Genomic DNA, 23,186 nt, shown 5'->3' with positions numbered 1-23,186 from the left:
TAGCTTTCTTTTTTTATTCTTAAAAAAAAAAAGATCTTCATCTTAAAAAAAAAAATCTCCTTTATTCTGCTTTCTCTACACAAAAAAGAATGACAATTAAGTTCAGAAAAGGAGCCTAATTCTGCAGTTGCTCTACCACTGGGTGTAACCCATGTCTTCATTTAGTTTCCAAGAGCACACGGTATTTCAAAAAGCCCCTCTTTGATCAAGATAACTTTATCTTTTTCATCTTAATTTTACTCTCAGATCACCTTATTACTTGTTGATTAATGGGTTTTTCAGCTCTCTGGGTTAAGCTTTTGTTTTGCTGCTTATGGTTAAAGTTTCCACCTTCTTTATTTGGGTCTGTTGACTTAGAGCCCGTTTGGATGGGCTTAAAAAAAACAGCTTATAAGCTGAAAATAGCTTATAAGCTAAAAAAGAATAAGTTGGGGTAGCCCAATTGTTTTTTTTTTTTTTGGCTTATAAGCTGTTTTCAGCTTATAAACTATTTTAGATAAGCTAAGCCAAACGGGTCTAATTTTTTTTTTTTGGGCTTATTTCAAGCACAAAATGGCTTTAACCTGGCCTTAATGAACAAACACTCAAAAAACCTAAGAACAGCTTATAAGCCAATCCAAACGGGCTTTTTGTATACATTTTTAAATATACATTTATATGTACCCCATGTACTTGTTCTCATATTTTTGAGGAATGTAAAATCTTTTATGGTATCAGTCGCTCAATTAGGTCTCTCCTTATGATTCCAATGTTGTTTTTTTCCCTTCAGGTTCATCATCATGGCATCTTCTTGTTTAACAGGGGTGGATGCACCGTATGTTAGACGGATTCTGCAGAATCCATTAGTTTTAGGCCAAACTTATATGTGTATGTATATATAATGAAATGCGTGTTGAAAGAAATACAAATACAGATCCATTACAGTGAAAACATCAAATAGTTAGGAACGTACATTTAGTCATAATTGTTTAAGTGTGTGTAGAAAATTAACTTAATCGAGCACTGAATTGTAACCTTAAAACACCCTGTCAGAATAATCTAAGAGTCTTCTAGCCTTGTTTATCGTTAGATGTCGTACTAATGGAGTCACATGCGTTTATATAGATAGGTTATGGACTTTTAGACAAATACTTTCACCTTACGAACTTCTCAATAAAACGATATAACCCTGGGGAATCTAAATAATTGCTTGAAGAACAAAAGATCCTGCAGGCAATTACACTCTCTCTTTACTGCATTTATGTGTTTTCATTTGATTGAACACAGTTTAGGAAAATAAATTCTTTTAATCTTGTAGTTTTAAACTTTTACTAGATATAAAAAGTGATACTCTTTCTTCAAACAGATTAAAAGGGAGAGTGAGACACATGAGTTAAAATAGAGTACTATTTTTTTTTATCATGTAATGAAGGCAACAGTTAGATAAAGAATTCTTTTAATTTTGTTACTATAACCAAATAAAGATGATAAAAGATTACAATGTTCACCAATTATAGTATTTGGTTAAAGCCCATGCTGGTGGGTTAACCATATCGGCTAAGTAAAACCCATCTGATTTTACCAACCAATAACATGTATCAGTCTCATCACCTTTTGCTTGCTTAATACATGTAAATGCATCATCAAATACATTAAAAGTTTTCTTTTTTGAACCCCACCCAAAATCACAATAAAAAAGAGTAGATCTAACGAAGTTCTCATGAAATGTGAAATTCCAATTTTGCCCTGGAAGAAGTGTGTGATTACCAAGATCATCATCTTTAGATCTACAATGAAATTCCAATGGACTTGAGTATGGGAGAGCACTAGCAATATACACATGATATGTCTTTTGTGAAAGACTTGTAACTTCAAGAAGAGTAAGTGATGCTAAGATTATAAAGAAGACAATTTTCGTCATAGAGAAACTCATTTTTCACAATAGCTTTGGATCTTTTTTGTATAATTAGAGAAGAAGTTAAAGGTTTGTACTTATATAGACTTGAAAGTAGTAAATGCATACATCTTCATCAGATTTATTGTAATCCAAGATAAGTATATACCAAAATGCTAAGTATCTTTTAATGTTTTTACTTCTAGATGAAGAGAAAATAAAACAAAGATGGTCAACGTGAAGTTTATGGTCAATAGTTAAATTTATCAGTGGCAAGTGTGGACAACTGAGTTTTTGATTTACATAGATATTTTATTCGGAGATTATAAATTTTCTACGTGAAAGTATATTTTGTTTATTAATTATTGAGTTTTAAGTTTTGTCATCTAAAATCTACGGATCGTTTGGTTCACTAATTCATTGTGCATGTACTATAATGCGTATAATAACAAAGGGAAAGGGCCAAATATACCCATGTACTATCGCAAAAGGGTCAAACAAGTATCTGTGACTTATTTTGGACAACAAATTTCAAAAATATTTCTTTATTTCTTAAACCTCTGCACCCCCACAGAAATTGGGACGGATGGAATTCTTGTAAAAATAATTTGAATATCTCAAAAAGAAATACTTTTATTAATATCTATTTTCATTATTTTAATATTAAGCTAATGGCTCTTTAATATGCTAATAATTTGGTAATACTATAACGTTGGTTTTAAATCTTAACAAACCATTTGACTGTCATTGAATTAAAAGTCTTGCAAAATATAATAGATGATTTAAATTGTTTTGAATGGCCTTCACTGTGTCTTGAATGGTATTTACTATGCTTCTAAGAATGGGACGTTTTCAACGTTATTGAGATAGTTGTATTATACCATTGTAAAATTATCATTGTTGAGGGGTTTCTAGAAAAGAACTGCAAATTCTTGTTTCCTGTTATGGCAATTCGAAATTATCTGAGTAGCTTTACGAGGAGGGGTTTTGTAAAATTATCAATGTTGATTTCTCTAAGGTTGTTATTTTGGGCGATTACAGATCCGCAATTTTAGATTCGGATGTTTAAAAAAAAGTTAAACTAAATATAATCTATAATTTTTTACCGAGGGTGTTCAAAAATTAATATATACACATAAACACTCTCGACAACACGTACATCCGCCCTTGATTTCAGGTAGTTGATGAGAAATATTAGAGACAAACCTGTTATGAAGTGGCGCATCATGGACATGACAAATATGACGTAGATTATTATGGTACATTGAAAATGTTATAGTCTTTTAGTCTCAATAAAATAAGTTGGCTAAATAAATATATGTATATCAATTTTGAGCTCAAGGACGACTCAATAAAATAAATGGTCTAAATATATTAATCTTTTTGTGCTTAAAGGCCCTTTATTAGTTTCATAAAAGCTCATATTTCTCTTCCTTCTACTTCCCAAAAACAAGACATCAAACCTTAAACCTTTGTCAAAACCCTAAACCCTTAAAAAAATCAATCATTTCTCCAAAACCTCATGTCCAAAATGGGTAAGAAAAAACAGCAAAAGAATGTCCAAAATCAAGAAGACTTACTAAAAACCTTAACAGATTTCACAAGCAAAGAGAATTGGGACAATTTTTTCACTATCAGAGGTTCAAATAATGCATTTGAATGGTATGCAGATTGGCCTCAGCTCAAAGAACCACTTCTTTCTAACCTCACATTAAACGACGTCGTTTCTGCAAAAAAAGAATTGCAAATTCTTGTACCAGGTTGTGGGAATTCGAAGTTATCTGAGTATGTTTATGATGAGGGGTTTTGTAATATTACAAATGTTGATTTCTCTAAGGTTGTTATTTCTGATATGTTGAGGAGAAATATTAGGGACAGACCTGTTATGAAGTGGCGCGTTATGGACATGACAAATATGCAGGTAAAGATTGTTATGCTACATTTGAAATACTCCCCATTGTTTGTTACAATTTTGCATAATTTTGGCATGAGTTGAATTAAATGGAGTGATGTGCTCAAGGACGGCTCAATAAAATAGGTGACCTAAATTAAAAAAGAAGAAGTTTATTTAATACTCCCTCCGGATCAAAAAGAGTGTCCACGTAGTAATTTTCACAAGCTAACTTCTAGACAAAAATAGATAATTTGACTAAACTGCCCCTAATTAAATAAGTATTGGGATTTGATCATATAAGATTTGATCATGTAACACTTAATAGGGGCAAATTTGAAAAAATAAAGTTAATTCTTGATAAGTGGACACTTTTTTTATCCGGAGGGAATAACATTTAAAAAAGTTTATCTAATAATAAGTAGCAGGACATAATTATTTCTATTATATACATATTATGAGTAACTTTGAGGTCTTAATCTTTTTTGGGCTTAAAGCGTTGTTGGGTTTGTTTGAAGTTTTGGAATTTTTGAGTATGCAAATTTAGTTTTTGAGCTTTTGCGAGAAGGTTTATTTAAGTTAAATCTTGAAAAAGGTAACCTTTTTAAAAAGATTTCGGAACTCAGCTTTTCAGTTATAAAAAACTGAAAAAGCTTCAAAAAGTAGTTTGGAATTCACAGTTACTATAATTTTTGATACTATAGAATGTATATCATGCATTTTCAGCTTTCAAGAGGTGAAAATATGTCCCTTCTTTTTTTTTTTTTTTTTTTGATGAACTGTTAAGTGTGATGTATTATAGCACAAAATATAAATCTGTTACCAGGAGAAATTCTGTTATTTTAAAGCAGTAGATGGTAGAAAAAGGTCCCATTTGTTAACGGTTTTTAGCTAAAGCATGATTCTTTTTGAATTTGAACTGGAAGGAAATAAAAAAAACAACAACATACCCAGTATAATCCCACAGATGGGGTCTGGGGAGGGTAAGATGGCAGACCTGACCTCTACCTTTATGGGATAGAATGGTTGTTTCCGATAGAACCGGAATGAAATGTTGGAAAGAAATTGTGCAATGCTGCCTTGGTGTTCTCAGTTCTCACTTGGGGTGGGCATAAATACTGATGAACCGAAAAACCGGACCGAACCGAATTAATTCGGTTCTTCGGTTTCAAATTTTTAAAAACTTCGTTATTCAGTTTGGTTTTAGAGTCCCGGTTCTTCAGTTTAACCGAAATTTTCATGTTTGCGCTTAGCTTCAGTGTATGCTTCATTGTCGATTTGCTTTTGCAGCTAATTTGCAAGATATAAATAGCAATAAATGCATAAATTTATCAGAACACGGAGCATTAGATGCAGGGACGGCAACATTACATGTTTTCTTGGATAAAGTTGCCTTTGAATCTGGAGGAAAAATTAAAATTATCCATCTTATTTATCATTCCCAAAGAGTATATTCATGCTTAATTCTTTAGCATAACATTAATAGCTGCTATTTGCCTTAATAGCTGCTATTTGCCTTAGGGAGTTGTTGTAATGTATGACGTATGCTAATATCAAATTAAACATATTAATGTCAAGTTTCTTTTGAGTTATACAAATGGGTTAAACTTCTAACTATTTAAAATTTTATATTAGTATTTTTGTTTTAGTAATATGTGGCCATCAGTTGAGAAGTGAAGTGATTTCCACACGTGAAAATTTAGTTGCTGATTCTAATAAATGAATCTTGCGAAATGCAAGTGACAAACATTATAGAGTAGTTTGGATATTAGTATAATATAAATGGCATTATGATTTACAATGGAGAAAAATAGCTGTGTTTGTAACTTTGTAGTCCATTTTTTAAAGAAAAACACAAAATAGCCCATTAATCAGGCCCATATCAAAAAAACCGAATTAGCAAACTGAACCGAACCGAACTAATTAGGTTCGGTGTTCTGTACCCACTTTCCCAAAACCGAAAACCGAAGAACCGAACCGAAGTTTGAGAAAACCAAACCGAAGAACCGAACGCCCACCCCAAGTTCTCACTAATCTTGGTCCATTGAGGATTTGAGCAAATTATATTGTCCAAGAGTTCACTCCCCTATTATAATGACATAAATCTAAGCATTTGATGGTACTAAAACTGCAATGATATAATGGTGTAACTACCAAGTTTGGGATAAAGGTATCGTTTTTAGAGAGATTGAATGTTCTCACTTATAAAAAGAAACCAGTGAAAAAAAAAAAGGGGGAAAAATTGAATTTTTATTTTTATTTTGAGGTGAAGGTAAGTGAAAAAAATTGAATATTTTTACAGATGGTTGAGTACTTTATTTTGCTTTGCAGACATAAATATTCTGCCACATCCTATTTCTGGTGCAAATGGTGCTTGCTTATTGGCTGTTTGTCAAGGATGCTACTTAATTTGCAAGATGTTTCTCTTGTCTAATAGTTCTCTGTTTTGTACTATATTCTTCTCTAAACTATTGTTGTTATTTTTTAGTTTGCAAACGAGAGCTTTGGCGTGATTCTTGACAAGGGAGGATTGGATGCTTTAATGGAGCCTGAGCTTGGATCAAAGTTAGGAACTCAGTATTTGTCTGAGGTGTTCTAAAAATCAAACTTGATTATCATTTTTTTGTCATTACACTCATTTTATGTATGTTCTCAATATAATATCACTTTCTATTAGGCAAATGATGAAGTGTTTTATGTTCTGACTCATGCCAAAATGTCCTTAAACTGACTAGGTTAAAAGATTGCTAAAAGTTGGGGGGAGATTTATTTGCCTCACTTTGGCTGAATCTCATGTATTAGGTAATCAAAATGTCTCCTCGCATATTTATGCATTTTTGCTCTTTGTTATTCAATCTATACCATGCAGCGTTCAAGAATGATCAGTCTATTGCTTAATCCTTCTCTTGTAAGGTTTACTCTTCCCGAAGTTTCGGTATGGGTGGAAGATGGAGATTCATCCCATTGCTATGAAACCATCTGACAAGTCGAGCCTACAGACTTTTATGGTGGTAGCCGAGAAAGACAATTCTCCATCGTTGTGCCAAATATTGTCAACTGTTGATCAGTCATCCTTTGGTGGTCCAAAGAACCAGGTAAAGGCTTTCATCCCCTTCTGATAATTTTAATTGCTGGCTCACTAATAATCTCTTTGGCTAAACTTCTAAAATCTGCTTATTTTGAAAAGTGCTTTTTGAAAAAGTGCTTTTGGAGAGTAGCAGTTTGTGTTTGGCTAATTAACTTGAAAAACACTTTTGCCAATATTAGAGCAGAACTTTGTGCTTGGCCAATGTTCCAAAGTGCTTTTAGAGAAAAGCTATTTTTTTTAGCTTATGAAAAACATCTTCTGCTACTGCTCCAAAGCACTTATTTTTCTCTAAAAGCTTTGCCAAAAACCTCAACTTTATATAGTAAGCATTTTTAAAAAAAAAACACTATTGCCTTTCCAAAAGCTTAGCCAAAACAGGCTATAAGCATGCTTATATATTCACAGCATGAGATCTTGGGATGCTATCCTTTTTACTTTACAGGTTCATGGACTCTTTCAAGCACTTGAAGATGAAAATAAAATTTGTGCAGATTATTCCAGTGGTTCTGATATAACTTATGCACTAGAAGACTTGAAAATCGGAGTTGAGGGGAATCTGGCGGAGCTTCGTCCAAGTCGTAGAGTTCAGCTTAGTTTAGGTGAACTTGGGGTTTCACTATTCTGTTACAGAGCTGTGCTTCTTGATGCGCGAAAAGATTTGGAACCTTTTGCATATCGTTGTGCTGTGTTTCTCGTTCCAAAGGTTTGTTTCTTCCACTTCCATCAAACTGCTCGTTAAATCATTATATTTTTCCAGTTTTAAGCTGATCCCTCTGTTGGGGTTTCCTTTTCTCTTCTGTTAGCCGGTGTATTATCTATGAACAAAAGCTTAAGATACCCTTTAGTTTCACTTTTTAATGAGTCAGAAATTGGTACAATGAACACTGTTGGAGAAATAGATGGTGCAGATAAGTACTTTTTTTATTTTCGTCTATCTAATTTTCTGACAAGTGCAACAGTCAGAACTTCTCTGTGGACGGATGATAATATTCCTGGTTTGGGAGGCTGACATAATTTTGTATTGTGTTATAATATTCCCAGTTTGGCCTATGAATTTGTATTTCAGTAAGTAAATTGTTGTTATTTTTTTTGTCTGTTTATGAATAGTTCATTTTTGCATTGCCAGTAGACTTGCTGTTAAATGGAAATGAAAACGAAAATTTGGACCGTCGACCTAATCTTGATATTATGTTTGTATGTACTGAGTTCTTAGATCATGTTCATTAGTCTTTTTTTGAGAAGTGTAAGAATTTAACTGATGCTTAGATTTCAGACTCGAGCTCGTGAATGGCTGTTCTCTTCAGAAGAAGGACAATGGGTGGTTGTAGAAAGCTCTAAGGCTGCTCGTTTAATAATGGTACTTGTTCATTGAAATACTCTTGTTTACTATTCCTGATATCTTTGTAAAACTCTGATGGAGTGAATTCTGTTTTCTTAGATTTTTTTGGATTCTAGCCATTCCGACGCCAGTATGGATGATATCCAGGTGACTTTTGCTAGATTTTGTTAATATGTTGTTTTATCAGTTGATGAAAATAGTGATTTCCTGTCAGCTTAGCTGCGTATTTCTTTTTCTTGCTCAGAAAGATCTATCTCCTCTAGTAATGCAATTGGCACCGGGAGATTCTGATGATGAAGCTCAGATACCGTAAGTTACTTCTCATAATTTACCTTTAGTTTTAGCCATCTCCCTTTACTTGATATTGAATGGGTTTTCAATTTTAAGGGAATTTCTTGATTTTAACTTGTGAATAGCTCCTTTATTAGCCATTACCCAAAGATAGCTACCTAAATATATAGAGTAGAATGGGTAGAAAGTGGTCTAATGTCTGATCAATCAATTCAACTAGTTTTTAGTGTAGTTTGCAATCCCAAAACTCTTTATACAAATAAAGACAGTTCTTTCAAGCTATAAATGTAAGTCTTTAGTGTCTCCATTGTTATGTCCAATGCTGTTTTAGTTTCTTTTTTATTATTTTATATTTATAAATGTTGGTATACAGGCCAGCTGATGTGTGCTCTTGACTAATTCACTGAGTACATGTTACCTCCCAAAAGCGCAGATATAGTAATGTCCAACACTGTTTTAGTGCTTCACAGACTACGCGAATAATAACTTTGGCTACATAGCAATGAGATTTTAGTGTCTCTGACTCTCCGTGTAGAGCTCTATTGATGAGGAAATAACAAACTCCTAATAAGCTTGATAGCTCTCTAATAGCCATCTTTGTGGACCAAAAAATGTTTTTCTAGAAATCTTGAGCTCAACAGATTTTCTATACGAGCTAGCAAACCCTTGGTGCTTCATCAATTTCGTTGGTTAAGAAAATAATTTGGGTATTTCTTGCATAAGGTGCTCAATAAGAAATTGTTAACCTTTCGTTATACATTACTCGGAAGATGAGGGCATCTGTAGGTTGCCTCAGGGAGGTCTTCAGACCCCCTAGTGGATTGTTAATAATAAAATTTACGGTGGGAGGATACATGCTCCCAAGGTGGTTATATTCTTACTGAAATTCTTAAGATAATTTTGCCTTCATGTTGTAGTTGGGGACCAACAGTGAAAGAGCAAATAAACTTAAGCTTACCCAAGTTTTGTTCTCATATGTGTTTCTAATTTGGGAAATTTTACAGAAGTTTTTTGTACTTTTCTCAGTTTTATGGCAGCAGGTGATGGAATCAAGCAGCGGGAAATTGTTCGAGAGGTCAGTGAAAATTAAGTTGAATAACTATAAATTTGAATTTATCTTAATAGGTGCACAACATATTATATTGTTTAAACGGTTTTGCCTTTTTGAAAATCTTTTCACCTTAATATTTAACCTATTTTTCGTACTCCATTGTCTTCTGTAGATCACATCTCCCTTGACTGGTCCTATTATTGTAGATGATGTGATCTATGAGAAGGTTGATGACAATATCAGCCGTCTCTTTGACTCTACGGATGTGATATTTCGTCGACTCACTTTCCAAAGAACGGAGAGTTTAGTTCAATCTGAGGCTGTGCTATCAAGAGAAGGATCACCGAAAACTATAGCTGATATTAATCAGAAGATAGGCCAGTCATCTTCAAAATCCAAGAAGAAAGGAAATTCGAAAAGATCCAATTCTAATGTCTCGTCATCTGATGGTAGCTTTATGATCCTTCATACTTCAAAACCTCTTTGTTTACATTAAAACATTGCAGTAATGCTAATTTATGTGACATGTTCCGAATAGAACTGTGTACCGAAATTTGGTGTGTTATTTTGTTAGACGGAGTTAGAGATATGTTCCAATTAAATTGTAGAAAAATGTAAAAAATTAAAATCTGTTTGTAAGCCGTGTGATGAATACTGATATTACTGGTCTTTTATATTATTTGGAATATAACAAGGGAAAACTTTGACATTTCAAGAGAGTTAATAATTTGTGAATAATAAAACTAGTTTTGAGACAAAATCTCTCACAAAGAAACATCTTTTTACCTTTTTTTTTTCTTTTCTTTTTTTCTCGTAATGAAGTTGCAAACTACCAAAGGAAGAAAGGGAGTGAAAATAGGAGTTGGTGGGGGGAAGGAGAACTAGAGCCATTTCATTGTACTTGTGACATTTATTTGGAGGCATCAATTATAAGTTTGAGTTTCAGTATGGTGTGCAATTAAATTAACTCTTTTACAGGATTGAGCAACGATTTGAAAGTTGACCACTGTTATTTGGCTAGTTCATATCATACTGGAATTATCTCCGGTTTTACATTGATATCTTCTCATTTGGATGGTTTGGCATCTACAGGAGGCATGGTAAGAAGTCAACTTATATCTTTTTTAAAAGAGACTTGTGCATAAGATTTTTGACATTATTATATACCAACATCTCTAACACATTGTAGAGCTTGACAGAACATTAGGTTAAGCAACAGTGCAGCACTCATATCATACTAGAGTACTAATTAATTGGTTGCTGAGGAAACGTAACATAAACAAGATAAGAAATCAGAACCACGCCAACATAAATGGTACTGATCGAATTTATTGTGCTAGACTGCACATCATGCCCTTTTTCATTATTATAATTGCAAAGCAAAGTTAGGAAAAAGAACCATAAAGGTACTCTAATAGAATTTCAAAATCTGTCTTGACTGAACGAACAGAAATAAATAGTCATCCTCCCGCCCACATGTTTGTCCATATTGATAAGAACATAACATGTATGAACTAGAATATAGCTTTAGCTAAAGCTGCAATTTTCCCTCTTTCAGGTGAGATCAGTAGTAATTGGTCTTGGAGCAGGATTGCTTCCCATGTTTCTACATAAGCACCTGACTTTTGCAGAGATCACGGTAAATAGGGTCACATAAATGTGACTTTTATGTTTGCCTTTTAATTTTTTCCTGTACCGTTTGTACCTTTGACGCTCAATTTTTCATCTGTGGTCCAACTTTGAGTTGTAAAAGGATGGAAAAGAAAATGATGTGAAAGCAGAACTTATAATGGAAAAAGGAAATAAGGGTTAATATGCCAAGTAACACAATGTGGAATTACAAACACTCGTAATTGAACATGTTCGCGGCCTTCACCATACACAATGCGAATTTAGCTTTATTTCCGACATCAAGGTCCATGTTACCTGATATTTATATTTACTCACTCGTGTACTTGAGGGTAATGCACAGTAGGGGACCGAAGAATGTATATCTATTTGTAATCCATACAGTCTTATGTTAATTATACTGGTACACAGAGAATATCTTGCGTGAGGCAGGACTCATCAGGACTCATATTAAGCACCATATGAAACAACTAACTTTCAAAGGGGCCTTACTTTCCCGAATGATTTTTCATGGACCATGGCCAATTATCAGTAATGTCATCTTCTCTCACGAGAATGGAATATCAATCCTTGACAGTAAAGTCACCTCCCGTACTGTGTTTCCATCTAATTCAATCTTCCTTCAAGGGATCAATTTGCTCCTGTTCTAACCTGCTGAAGGGAAACTCTTGTTTGAGATGATTGTTTCCGGCACCAGTTATCATGCCAAAACTTAAGCCTTCTGCCATCTCCAAGCTCCGAGTTGGTATGAGTACTCAAAGTCCCAAACCTGGCTGATGTATATATATATATATATATATATATTTTTTTTTTGATGACATGGGAACCCGCAGCCGCTACCCTTTGGGTGCGCACAGGGTAAACCCAGCTCCTGTGCAATAGCTTGCAAACCACACAGGAGAGGTAACCCGCACTAGGCAAGCCCCGTGCGACGAGCTCGACCCAGAAGGCAAATCCCTGCTGATGTATATTTACAGGGGCCAATTCCATGTGGTAAAGAAGTATGAATAGTCAACTGAGTGGCAACATGACCAACGTTAAGAAATATGACTAGTCTAACTGAAGATAAACCTTTAGATTGGTTGTGGTTAATAACTTATCAACAAAAAAAAATAAAAAAAATATTGGTTGTGGTTAATCTTTATACGTTTTTATAAGTTATATTTGTTTTTCCAATTGTTAGTTATTATTATTTTTTCTTACCAAACTGGCTCATAATGACATTCACAGGTTTTGGAGTTAGATCCTGTGGTTGTAGATCTTGCTAAAGAGTATTTTGATTTTAGAGATGATGAACGTTTAAAGGTAACTAACATTCTTCACTCCATCCTTTCTTACTAATGTTATTTCTCCTCTCTCCTCTCCCCTCTCTTTTGCTTATTCTTCGGTTAATAAGTTAACAACTAAATGCAAGTGTTGAATGGGATGATGCAAGAATGCAACATTCATTCAAGATCACCGGAGAGATTTTCAATCAATGTTTGACTCTTTCTCTCTCCCTCTCCTTTTTTGTTTTGTTTTGGAGAATGGTAACAGTTAATCTATGTATCCATCTTACAGCTTGTATCTTACATGATCTTCCTTTTTACAGTAAATCCAAAACATCAAAATTATCTTCTGTTTGCACTAAAACTACTTGTTTACACCAAAAGTAATAAAGACCTAAACAATTCATCTTGAACTTCTGTAGACAACACTGTTTGCTCTCAAAGCACCTCTGCTTCTTTCTTTAATGTTTGACTCTTCTTTGTAACTACTTTTTATTAAAATTACAAGGTGAATAAAATAGCTTGATTTAGAGGTTCAATGATGAAAGTTTGATTTTAAAAATCATTATGTTACATTCGGTCACCTGTGCCATGGCATTATATCTCTGTGCTTAAGGCTAAGGGAATGTAAGCCAATCAAACCTTATAATTTTTTTAATATTATGTGAGCATTAGTGAATTACCCTGCTCCACTGTAACTTGACTAACACCTAGGGTTATGCTCCCTTTATGGGAGAACAAAATGATCTCTTATAAATAATATAAGAGACCTAACTCAGGAATCAGATACTCGTTAGAACTTATAACCGTCACCTTTCAATGTCTCTGGTGTTTCAGGTACATGTGACAGATGGTTTAAAGTATGTCAAGGATGCAGCACTTAAAAGCACTGAAGAAATTGACATGCTCATCGTTGATGTGGACTCTTCAGACTCGAGGTAAATGAGCCTATTCACCACCTATTTATCTTATATACTTCTTTCCTTTTTTCGCTATATCACCATGTCATGTAGCTAATTTTTGAACTTCTTATCTTTTTGGCAGTTCTGGTTTAAGTTGTCCTGCTGCAGACTTCGTAGAAGAGTCTTTCCTTACAGCAGCAAAAGATTCTCTTTCTGATCAAGGCCTGTTTGTCATAAACTTGGTATCGAGGTCACAAGCCATCAAGGATTCTATTTACTCCAAATTAAAATCGGTGAGAATTAAACTGTCCCTCACACGAGTTTGCGAATTACATAGTAGCTTCTGTCCTTCAACTAAAAGCTTTTTGCACAATTTTTAGTTGCCTTATCATATGACTTTGACTTCGCTTACCAGCCTGATAAATATGTTGCTTGGACTTTCCTAAAATGTTGCCGCACCCATGTCGGGTCCTCCAAAAATATAGTACTTTTGGAGGATCCGCTCGCAACATATTTAGAGTCCGAGCAACATAGCCTGATAATCTGCTGCCCAAATTTGATAAATTGGTGCTTTCGATTTGATAACAAATCATCGATAGAGCACTTTTTAACAGTCGAGTCGCGCCATTGGCCGAGAGTTTTTTTTTTTTTTTTTTTTTTTTTTTTGGATAAAATTAGCTTAAGCTCACGACATTAGATGCTTTATCCGAATCAAATTGTGTGTTATTTCTCTAGGTGTTTCCTCACCTCTTCCACCTTCAGCTGGACGAAGATGTCAACGAAGTTATTTTCGCTCTTAAGACAGAGACGTGTACCGTGGAGGATAAATTTCACGAGGCTTCTCAACAACTTGCCAGATTATTAAACCTAGAAAACTCCTCTTGGGGCCAAAATATATCGGAAGCCACTAACAAGATCAAAAGGTTGAGATGATTTACACTCTGATGAATGCTACAACATGTTGCAAGCCGTCATTGTTGCTGGTCATTAGCATGCCCAGGGGCAGAGCTAAAAGATGTACGGGTTCGGCCCGAGGTAGAACCTATAAAGTTCAAATCCTGGCTCTGCCTCTGGCCATCCCTGTTGAGGCTACCAATTGAACGACATATTTCTTCTTTTTAAGTACTTCTACCTATGCTGAAACACGGATCTAATCCGTGCGAGTTTGATATTTATATGCCTTCAGATTTAAGATTAGTGTTTACATTGATATGTACATTGGATAAAATCTGATTGCTTGTCAAAGTTCTGAAAGGTGTTCATATGTAAGTCTTTTTGTTGTACTCAAGCTTTAAAGCTTGATCAGGGCTTAGATTCTATAAAGACGAATGAGAGTGGAATGTTCTTTCTCCAATACAAGAACAAAAGTAGTTGTTTTAAATGTAACAAATCCACCTACTTTACCCAGTAAATACTTACCAGAATTCAGTGTTTACATCAATCTAAATAAGGCAATTTAACTTTAGCGGTTAAAACTTAATGTAGTGTATGTTACACTTGTCTTGCATCAATTGGTTGGTATAAACATCAGGTGCCGAGTAAATTTTTACCCTACTATACTTGCATATCGGTATCTTTGTAACATATAGTAGTTCAACACGAAAAGGTCAGGGCCCCATAGTGCCACGAAGGCCACGTCAATTAATTATACACTACAGTAGGCGTTTCTAATTTCTTGTGACATTCTCAATGCAACAAGCGTTGAAATCCGCCTAGCTACTTCCACTCTACTTATCATAAATGGTACCCAAGGACACGAGGACATCAAGTAACTCGTCGCACCTGCACGTGTGGTGGGGGTGAAAGCTCTCTTTCGAGGAAAGGCGAACACCTAACTCGAATGTCTATATATAGTATCTCCCCAAAAATTTATAGACAAAAGTCATTTTCCTTGCAACTATATTTACTTCTAGCTTCGTATTGCTTACTCCGAACCAACATTTAAACATTATTATCACATTAACGAAACTTTTAACAATTTTCTTGCAAGTAATTAAGCTTACAAACTTAATCATATTATCGATACATTAATATTTAAGAAAGGGAGGAGTGTATTTGCCTGAGGCAAAACAGTTGAGCTCAGTCGATGTTGGAAGTCCTAGACAAGGCTGATTCAAGCGTAAGACCACTAAAGTAAATGCATTAAACCTAAAGACTGCATGCCCAAAGTGGACCAAATCATTTTTTAAACTTCAACACATTTGAATTAACTGTGTGCGTAATTATTGACAATTTATTTAGTAGTGAAAATTGAGATCACTAGATGATGAGAGTTAAAAAAACATGTACGGAGCTATTTCTTTTACTTCAAAATAGAAATTACTATGAGAAAGTGACTGGTAATTTGAGACGGAGGGAGCATCATATGTGAACATTTATTTTCGCAGGCTTACATCTATATTCCTTTTGAATCAGAATTTTATCGTGTCATTATCATGTGATAATAATGGAAACAAACACTAATTAGGGTTAGGTGCTAGATATAGTAAGTTTGACTTGTGTTACTAGACATATCATTAGTTTATAAAAAAATGATATTAATTAATTATATATATAAAATGTATGGTAGTTGGGAGTTGGTAACCATAATGTATTTGCATCTTTAATTTTGTACAAAAATAAAAAATAAAAAATATACGCTTCCCAATTCACCTCCTTGATCGGGTGATTCCTCTAAAGGATTTTAACTGAAACAACGTTCTTAATTAGACCTTAGCTAGATATATGGCCACCAGGCACATTTTTTTCGAATCATGGACATATGAAATATTGGATACATAGGTGACCTCCGGTGATAACCTGAGCCCTTGTCATTACTCCAACTCTCTTGATGATTTTATAAGCTTTGATATATCTCGGACTAAAGTTGCCTCAACTCTCTTGATATAAAGAAGATTTTATAAGGGGTTTATATATACATAAAAATAATTTTCACCTTGTATATACAATGCAATTTTTCGCCGAAGGGGGTTCGGACCCCCCTGGGCTCTTACTAGGTCCGCCACTGCTTTCACTAACGATGCCTGGTTAATTCTATTAATTTGGTATGAGTTCCAAATGACGCAAATTAGGTGGCATCAAAATTTTTTGCTAGACTTTTTAATATAGAAAAGAACAATCAATACGATTACAAATGAGTTTAACTTATATATATCACTAATGTAAATAATTTTTTCATCAATTATATCACCTATTAAAGATATTGACACGTAAGTCAACTTTATAAAAAGTGAAATTCATAATTTTGAAAATAAGATAGAGTACCAACTACAACAAATAAAATTAAAATAACTTTGGTATTATAAATATTCTTCTACATTATCGACGTACTAATAAAATTAAACTAATATAGAATATATCATCACGCATGACAGATATGTGGGGATGGAAGATAAGTTAATCTATAGCCTAAGTAGGGTTGTTCTTTTTTCTTTATTGTTCGTTGCTATGCATGTAGCTCATTAGCTACGTGTTCAGTCTATTTTAATACGGAACATAAATATATATATTAAAAGATTACTAAAACTTAAATAAATATTATATTTTGAATAACCTATAATTTCAGAAATCTAATAAGATCAGTGTTAACATTTTAAAGGTTGAATCCATCATTCAGAGGTGGAGCAATAGTTCTGCTTATAGGTTCGGCAAAATCCAGTAGCCGAGACACTATATTTGTCTTTAAAGATTCACTTAATAAGTTAATATGTATAAATAATTTATTCAGTGCCGAAATAAATTGTTTTTTTTTTCTTCTAGAATTCAGATCCCATAAATTCAAAATTCTAACTCCGCTTGTGTAGTAAGAAAATGAAAAGCTCAAATGGTAGGGTTGACTCAAATTGATTTGTGATGTGGATGTGAGTGGTGTGATTCACGTTTGTAATGTACCATCTAAGTAAGCCAACTGATAATGGAAAAAAAAAGTTTCATAACTTATATTTCCTCATCACCTTGCATAGTACTTATGCTCCTTACTAGCACTATAAATATATCCTTTGATGGAGAGATGAAAACATCATTAATTAATTATTAACACTCTTAATTCTACTTTTCAAGTGCAAGCCAAGTTTATATATTTTCAGCATGGCAGAAACTGGACGTCCCCTCCTTAAGCTATCATTTTTCTTGATTGCTCTTGTTGTTATAACTACAGGTTCATAACTTTACCATCCTTAATTTATTTTTCTTTGAAGATTAATAACTTATATCAATGTTCTAAATGTATATATGCAAGGAGTGTTAAGTTCTGTGCATTAACCTCTTTGAAGATTAATAATTATAAATACTAAATGTATATATTAATAAGTCACGTATAATAATATATGTCACGTAAAATATATGGTAAGTAACATGTTATAACATGTTAAATTATATTAACGTGAACCACCAAAGGATGTGGTGCAGCGGATGGGGCTGCTTCTCCCTTAACCAGAGGTCTCGGGCTCGAGCCCTGGGTATGGAAAAATCCTTGGTAAGGAGCGGTTCCCCCCGAATGGGGCCCTACGTACGCGGCGCGAATCCAGATATCTCCAATGCGGGAACCGGTCCAATGCGGGAAAAAATTTATATTAACGTGTGTGTGTGTGTGTGTGTGTATATATATATATATATATATATATATATATATATATATATATATATGTATATTATATTCTCGGGTTCGAGCCCTAAAACTTCCCATAGTGTGGACTCTTCTGCGACCTGCATTTAGATAATTTGTCTGCTGGCTCAATATGTCCCGTTTAATGTGAGACAATTTTCTTTTTTTAGTCCCGTTTAATGTGAAACTATTTAACTTAATCCTCTCATTTTACTCTTGATGACATGATTTTATAATACCACAAAAATGTATATAGTTAGACCACAAGTTTTAAAAGTCTTTCTTTTTTGTCGTGCCTATCAAACGGAGGCCAGTAGCTATATATTAATGATTCTAATAGTTTTTATGTTTTAATTACATGCAGTTAATTTCTCATGGTCTCCGAATACGCAAGTGATGGCTACACGAGAATTACCGGTAGATATTGAAATGATGAAACAAAAATTACTTCCAGTGGGGGACATAATAACTTGTCTCAAATATTGCAATGTCGAAAGTGATTGCAGTGATGGTTGGCTCTGTTACAATTGTGTCCCTTCTGCATTTGAGGGATGGAGGTCCCAATGTGACAAATCTACTGTTACTGGTGAAGGTTATTTTGGAACTCTCCTTAAAGCTAAGCTCATGAACCAACAAAAGAATATTGCTTAATATATATGAAAAATTAAATTGTGTGTTTATGAATGTTTTATGCAAAATGTAATTTGTGTGTGTCTGTGTGTAATGCTTTGTGTAAAATATAATAAGTGATCAATATTTCCTATGAAAGACTTGGATCGTGGATTATTACAAACTATGAAAAGCTAGCAGTTCGGCTTGTGACTGCCTACCGAATTCGACGTGAAATATTATGTTTTCTGTTTATTCCTAATATTTAGAGTGATATGAAGCTATGATTTCTTTTGGGTTAGCCGATTAAAATTATAAGCTGATAAGTAGGGGTATACATGAACCGGGTTGGTTCGGATTTTTCAAATACCAAATCAAACCAATTGCGTTGGGTTTTAAATTTATAAATCAAACCAAACTAATAAAATTCGGGTTTTTCAACCTTGGGCTTTCTTGGATTTTTCGGGGTTTTTTTTTTTTTTTCCGGAAAAGTCTTCATACAAAACATATAACTTTTATTTCAAATATTTCTTTAGTCCTGTTAAGATTCAACTATATAATTAAGGTGTTTCTTATGAAAATAACACAAAATGTGAGATGAGTGATGGCATTGTATTAAAATATTCAACAAAAAAAATAATAAAATCGGTTTAAATAAATATTGCTAATTAATAAGCCATAAAAAAATGATCATAATCTAAAAATACTAAGTCATGCTAAAATAAGTACGGCTAATAAGTATTAATTACATGACAAAGAAAAAAATAAAATTAAGTTATGTATTTTCACTCTCTAAACCAATTATGTAAAACTAAAGAAAAGATATCCAACATTAGTGTCGGTCCTAGTGTTGGAATTGAATTTCGTTTGTTGGACTTTATTTGAGTTATTAACATCCATAGCCTATAAAACTTATTGACATTCAAAATTCTAAGTTCAAGCTTGAATTAATATGATAAAAGACAGAAAACTATGAAAAAATTTAAGAAATATTTATGAATTATATCTCAAATAAATATTTTTATGTATAAAATATTTATAAACTTGAATACATGTAATGTCGGGTTGGTTTGGTTCGGTTTGACTTTTTTTAGCTAAAACCAAACCAAACCAATTATGATCGGGTTTTTTTTTCCAACACCAAACCAAGTCAAACCAAATCACTAGTTGAGTTTTTTTCTCGGTTTGACTCGGTTTATCGATTTGGTGCGGTTTGTCGGTTTTCTTTGTACACCCCTACTGATAAGCATCAAATGCTAAAAAAATACTTCACTTTCAAGTTAATTCAAATAAAAAAAAAATTGAAAAAGAAAACGAGAAGAAACAGATTTCTTATCTTTAGTTTTTTTCTTCTTCTAATTTTTCTAGTATAATAGGGGAAAAAGGGAACAGTGAGAATTGACATGACATCTATTGTGTCTCACGGATACCACAAGTAGGAGTGTTCATGGGTCGATTTGGGTCGGTTTTTGGTCAAAATCAAAATCAAACCAACTTAGTCGGTTTCTTAATTATTAAAATCAAACCAAACCAAATATAATATATAACCATCGGTTTGGTTCGGTTTGATTCGGTTTTAAGAAATCTAATGTCATTTCTCTCTTTCATTTTTTTTTCTTTCTACGATAAGGAAAGACTTTTTCATCCTTTTTCAACTTATAATTCGTTATTGTCCTTTTATTGTGGGAGCTATAATTTTCTTTTATTATAATGTCTTAAGATCTATAAGCTTTAATCAAGGGAACAAAGTTTAAAAGAAATATAACTTTTTTTTAGGTTAATCTCATAGTTTTTTCTTTGATAAATTAGTGTGAATTCATGAATTATTTTTTTAAGAAATGGGCTTAAAGTGTAAAGTTCATTAGTCTAATAGAGATAAAGACAATTTTGATGAAAAAGTAAATAAAGTATTTAAAATTATTTATAAAAATTAATATAATGTTTATATAATTATAAAATTGTGTATATTATTTGGTCGGTTCGGTTCGGTTTGGTTTAATCTTTGGTTAATTTTTAATAAAACCAAACCAAGTATTATCGGTTTTGTAAAAGTTGAAACCAAACCAAACCAAACCCAAACAAATATCGATTTATTTAATCGGTTTGGTTTGGTTTGCGGTTCGGATTGGTTTTTAACCAAACCGTGAACACCCCTAAGTCCACAAGATTGCAAATCTTGGTTATTCTATTTAGGTTCATTTATTCATTTCCAAAAAAGAAAAAAGAGAGCAAACAAGAAAAAGAAAGATGAAAAATCTAAAAACATTCTTTTTCAAGCTCACCTTATCAAGAACATTCTTCATTTTGTAGAAACATTCAAAATATTTTTTATTATCAGGAATTTAGAAAAACATCTCAAAAAAATGAAAAGATAATTTTTCTCTATAAAAGCACTTCTCAAGTTCCTTTTATGTCCTACCAAACTGAGTATAAGTCATATATATATATACATTTAAGTGTTAAAATATGTAACTTATTGCTTTCCATATTATATTATTGTTTTTGTAAGTAAATCCTAATTTTATATCAATAAAAATAATGACATGATGTAAATTTGATTTTCATCAAGAATATTCCTATTATAGATTATCTATATTACTGTAATCCCTTAAATTTTAGTATAAAAAGATACGTGGACTACTTTTTATTCACTAAATTTCTGCAATGGAAAAAAATTGTTCATCTTTTCGCTGTTCCATTTTCCTCATTGCTTACATTTCTGGTATGTATGAACCTACAATTGCTATTTTCTTTTTCTAGTTGAGTGTACTTTTTTTTTTTTTTTTTTTTTTGAGTCATGCTTTTCTCTTTCATTTTCTTTTTCTTGTTGTGATTAATATGATAAACAAATTGAGCAACAGGAGGGATTTCACCTTATAATGTGTATTCCTGAAATGACTATGTATCAATTTTTTAACCAAACGCCAATAGAAAAAAAAAATATATATATATATATATATATTTTTTTTGTTTGCAAAAATTCCAACCTATGGAATAGTTTTTATTTTTGCAAAAAAAAAAAAAAAAAACTCTCGAAATTGCATTTGGTTGGAAAGAAAATCCCGAAAATTTGTTAACCCGTTTTTACAAACAAAGACGAGACAAGAAGCTCAGAAGCTGATTCAAAATTTAATTTGATGAATTCGATCTTTCGATTTTTACATTTGAACCTAGGGCTGCGCATAATGTGGGCAAAATCGAAAATCCGAATTTTTTTATAAGTACCTTATGTTTATCCCTTTCGATTAGATCAGTAAATATACCTTATTAGGCTAATGGATAATGCAAATTGAGATGTAGTCACTGTGAGTGTATTTTTCATTGTTATTTGAGGAGTTGAGGCTGTGAGTCCTTAAGGACGCATACTAATTGATGGTTAAATTGCATAGAGTTTATAAGGATTGAGCAGTGCTTGACTTAAATATGAACTATTAATAGTATGATCTATTTAGAACTGCTTGAATGAACATGTTATTTGGACAAATGTGGTGGGAAGAGAGATTACTATGGCAATTTCACATGAATATTTTATTACGATATTCATTTTTCTAAGAAGAAATCTCAGCCAATAGGCTCAAAATCGAATATCCGAAATAACAAAGTTGATTAATCTGAAATCGAAATTAAGAAAATCGATCGAATCCGAACTTATTTGAATTAGCTTGGATTTTAATTTCCTGAATCCGGAAACCAAAAATTCAATTCGCAGGAACGCCCTTATTTTGGGGTGGTCTTTAATTTTTGTCCTTCGTTAGAACCCCTTGGGGCTTGGTTTCGAGTTCGAACCCCGGCTCAGACGAAAATTTAAAAAAAATTCGCAAGGTAGAGTTTGAATTTGCAAGGCAGAGATTTGCTATCTTCAGGCAGAGTTTGAAAGGTAGAGTTTGCTTCAAAACTCTACCTTGCCTTCAGGCATGCCAAAACTCTGTCTTGCGATTTTTTTTATTTTATTTACTGAGCCGGGATTCGAACCCCAAACCTCATGGTATTAGGCGAAAGTGGCAAAAATTAAAGACCACCAATTTGAGGGGCAAAAATTAAAGACCAGTGCATTTGAAGGCACTCCGCACAAAAAAATGAATTCAAATCGAAGTTGTCATATATATCCACTTCAAACGGCTCGAACGCCCACCCCTTTGAACCCATTACACTTTTGAAATTAAGAGTTTATACTATAGTATTTGTTAAAATTTTAGTAGAATTTTACACACACACATTTTGTGTCGAAAATACTGGGTTATGAATGGTATATTAATTTTAATAACACTTTTAGTGTTTCATTTTGCAGCCATTTTCATAATGACTCAGTTTCTCTCAGCAAATGCTCAAGCAGTATGCCCATATGAAGTTTATGATTTTGCTTGTTCTGATGCAGAATTACCAAGATGCACATCACTTTGCCATATTACATTTGGAGAAAATTTTGTTACCTCACAGTGTGTGGAGAAAGAGCAAGTTATTTGTGTGTGCTTCTACAAATTTGACAAGCCTACATGTCCACCACCAAATATTTATTAGAACTTAATTACATACTTTTGCTCGAAGCTTTTTTATAGAAATTTGTTTGTTTTTTTTTTTTTGTGCTCTAATTTAAAGAGATATTTGGATCCCATTTGGGTTAGTTGATTAAAAGTGGGCGGTT

The 23,186-nt window shown here is 33.1% G+C and overlaps 2 protein-coding genes across 3 annotated transcripts; both read left to right on the top strand.

Annotated features, from left to right (window-relative positions):
• The first annotated feature begins 3,271 nt into the window (after positions 1-3,271).
• Positions 3,272-14,601, top strand: LOC132057556 (uncharacterized). 2 transcript variants are annotated; one of them, XM_059450212.1, is made up of 16 exons: positions 3,272-3,794; positions 6,253-6,354; positions 6,500-6,566; positions 6,678-6,859; positions 7,295-7,555; positions 8,126-8,209; positions 8,291-8,338; positions 8,436-8,500; positions 9,509-9,557; positions 9,706-9,982; positions 10,512-10,633; positions 11,092-11,172; positions 12,393-12,467; positions 13,268-13,368; positions 13,475-13,625; positions 14,068-14,601. In XM_059450212.1, the coding sequence occupies exons 1-16, from the start codon at positions 3,396-3,398 to the stop codon at positions 14,263-14,265; spliced, it is 2,262 nt and encodes a 753-aa protein (XP_059306195.1). In that variant the 5' UTR covers positions 3,272-3,395; the 3' UTR covers positions 14,266-14,601. The 2 variants fall into 2 exon arrangements, with proteins under 2 accessions (XP_059306195.1, XP_059306235.1); XM_059450252.1 differs by lacking the exons at positions 3,272-3,794; positions 6,253-6,354 and adding an exon at positions 6,390-6,408.
• Positions 14,602-17,327: 2,726 nt separating this feature from the next.
• On the top strand, positions 17,328-18,806 carry LOC132057397 (uncharacterized). The gene is made up of 2 exons (XM_059450025.1): positions 17,328-17,488; positions 18,300-18,806. The coding sequence occupies exons 1-2, from the start codon at positions 17,419-17,421 to the stop codon at positions 18,584-18,586; spliced, it is 357 nt and encodes a 118-aa protein (XP_059306008.1). The 5' UTR covers positions 17,328-17,418; the 3' UTR covers positions 18,587-18,806.
• The last annotated feature ends 4,380 nt before the right edge of the window (positions 18,807-23,186 follow it).

The sequence above is a fragment of the Lycium ferocissimum genome, chromosome 1 (genome assembly GCF_029784015.1).
Source record: "Lycium ferocissimum isolate CSIRO_LF1 chromosome 1, AGI_CSIRO_Lferr_CH_V1, whole genome shotgun sequence".
NCBI lineage: Eukaryota > Viridiplantae > Streptophyta > Magnoliopsida > Solanales > Solanaceae > Lycium > Lycium ferocissimum.
This window is presented reverse-complemented; position numbering and strand designations above follow the sequence as displayed.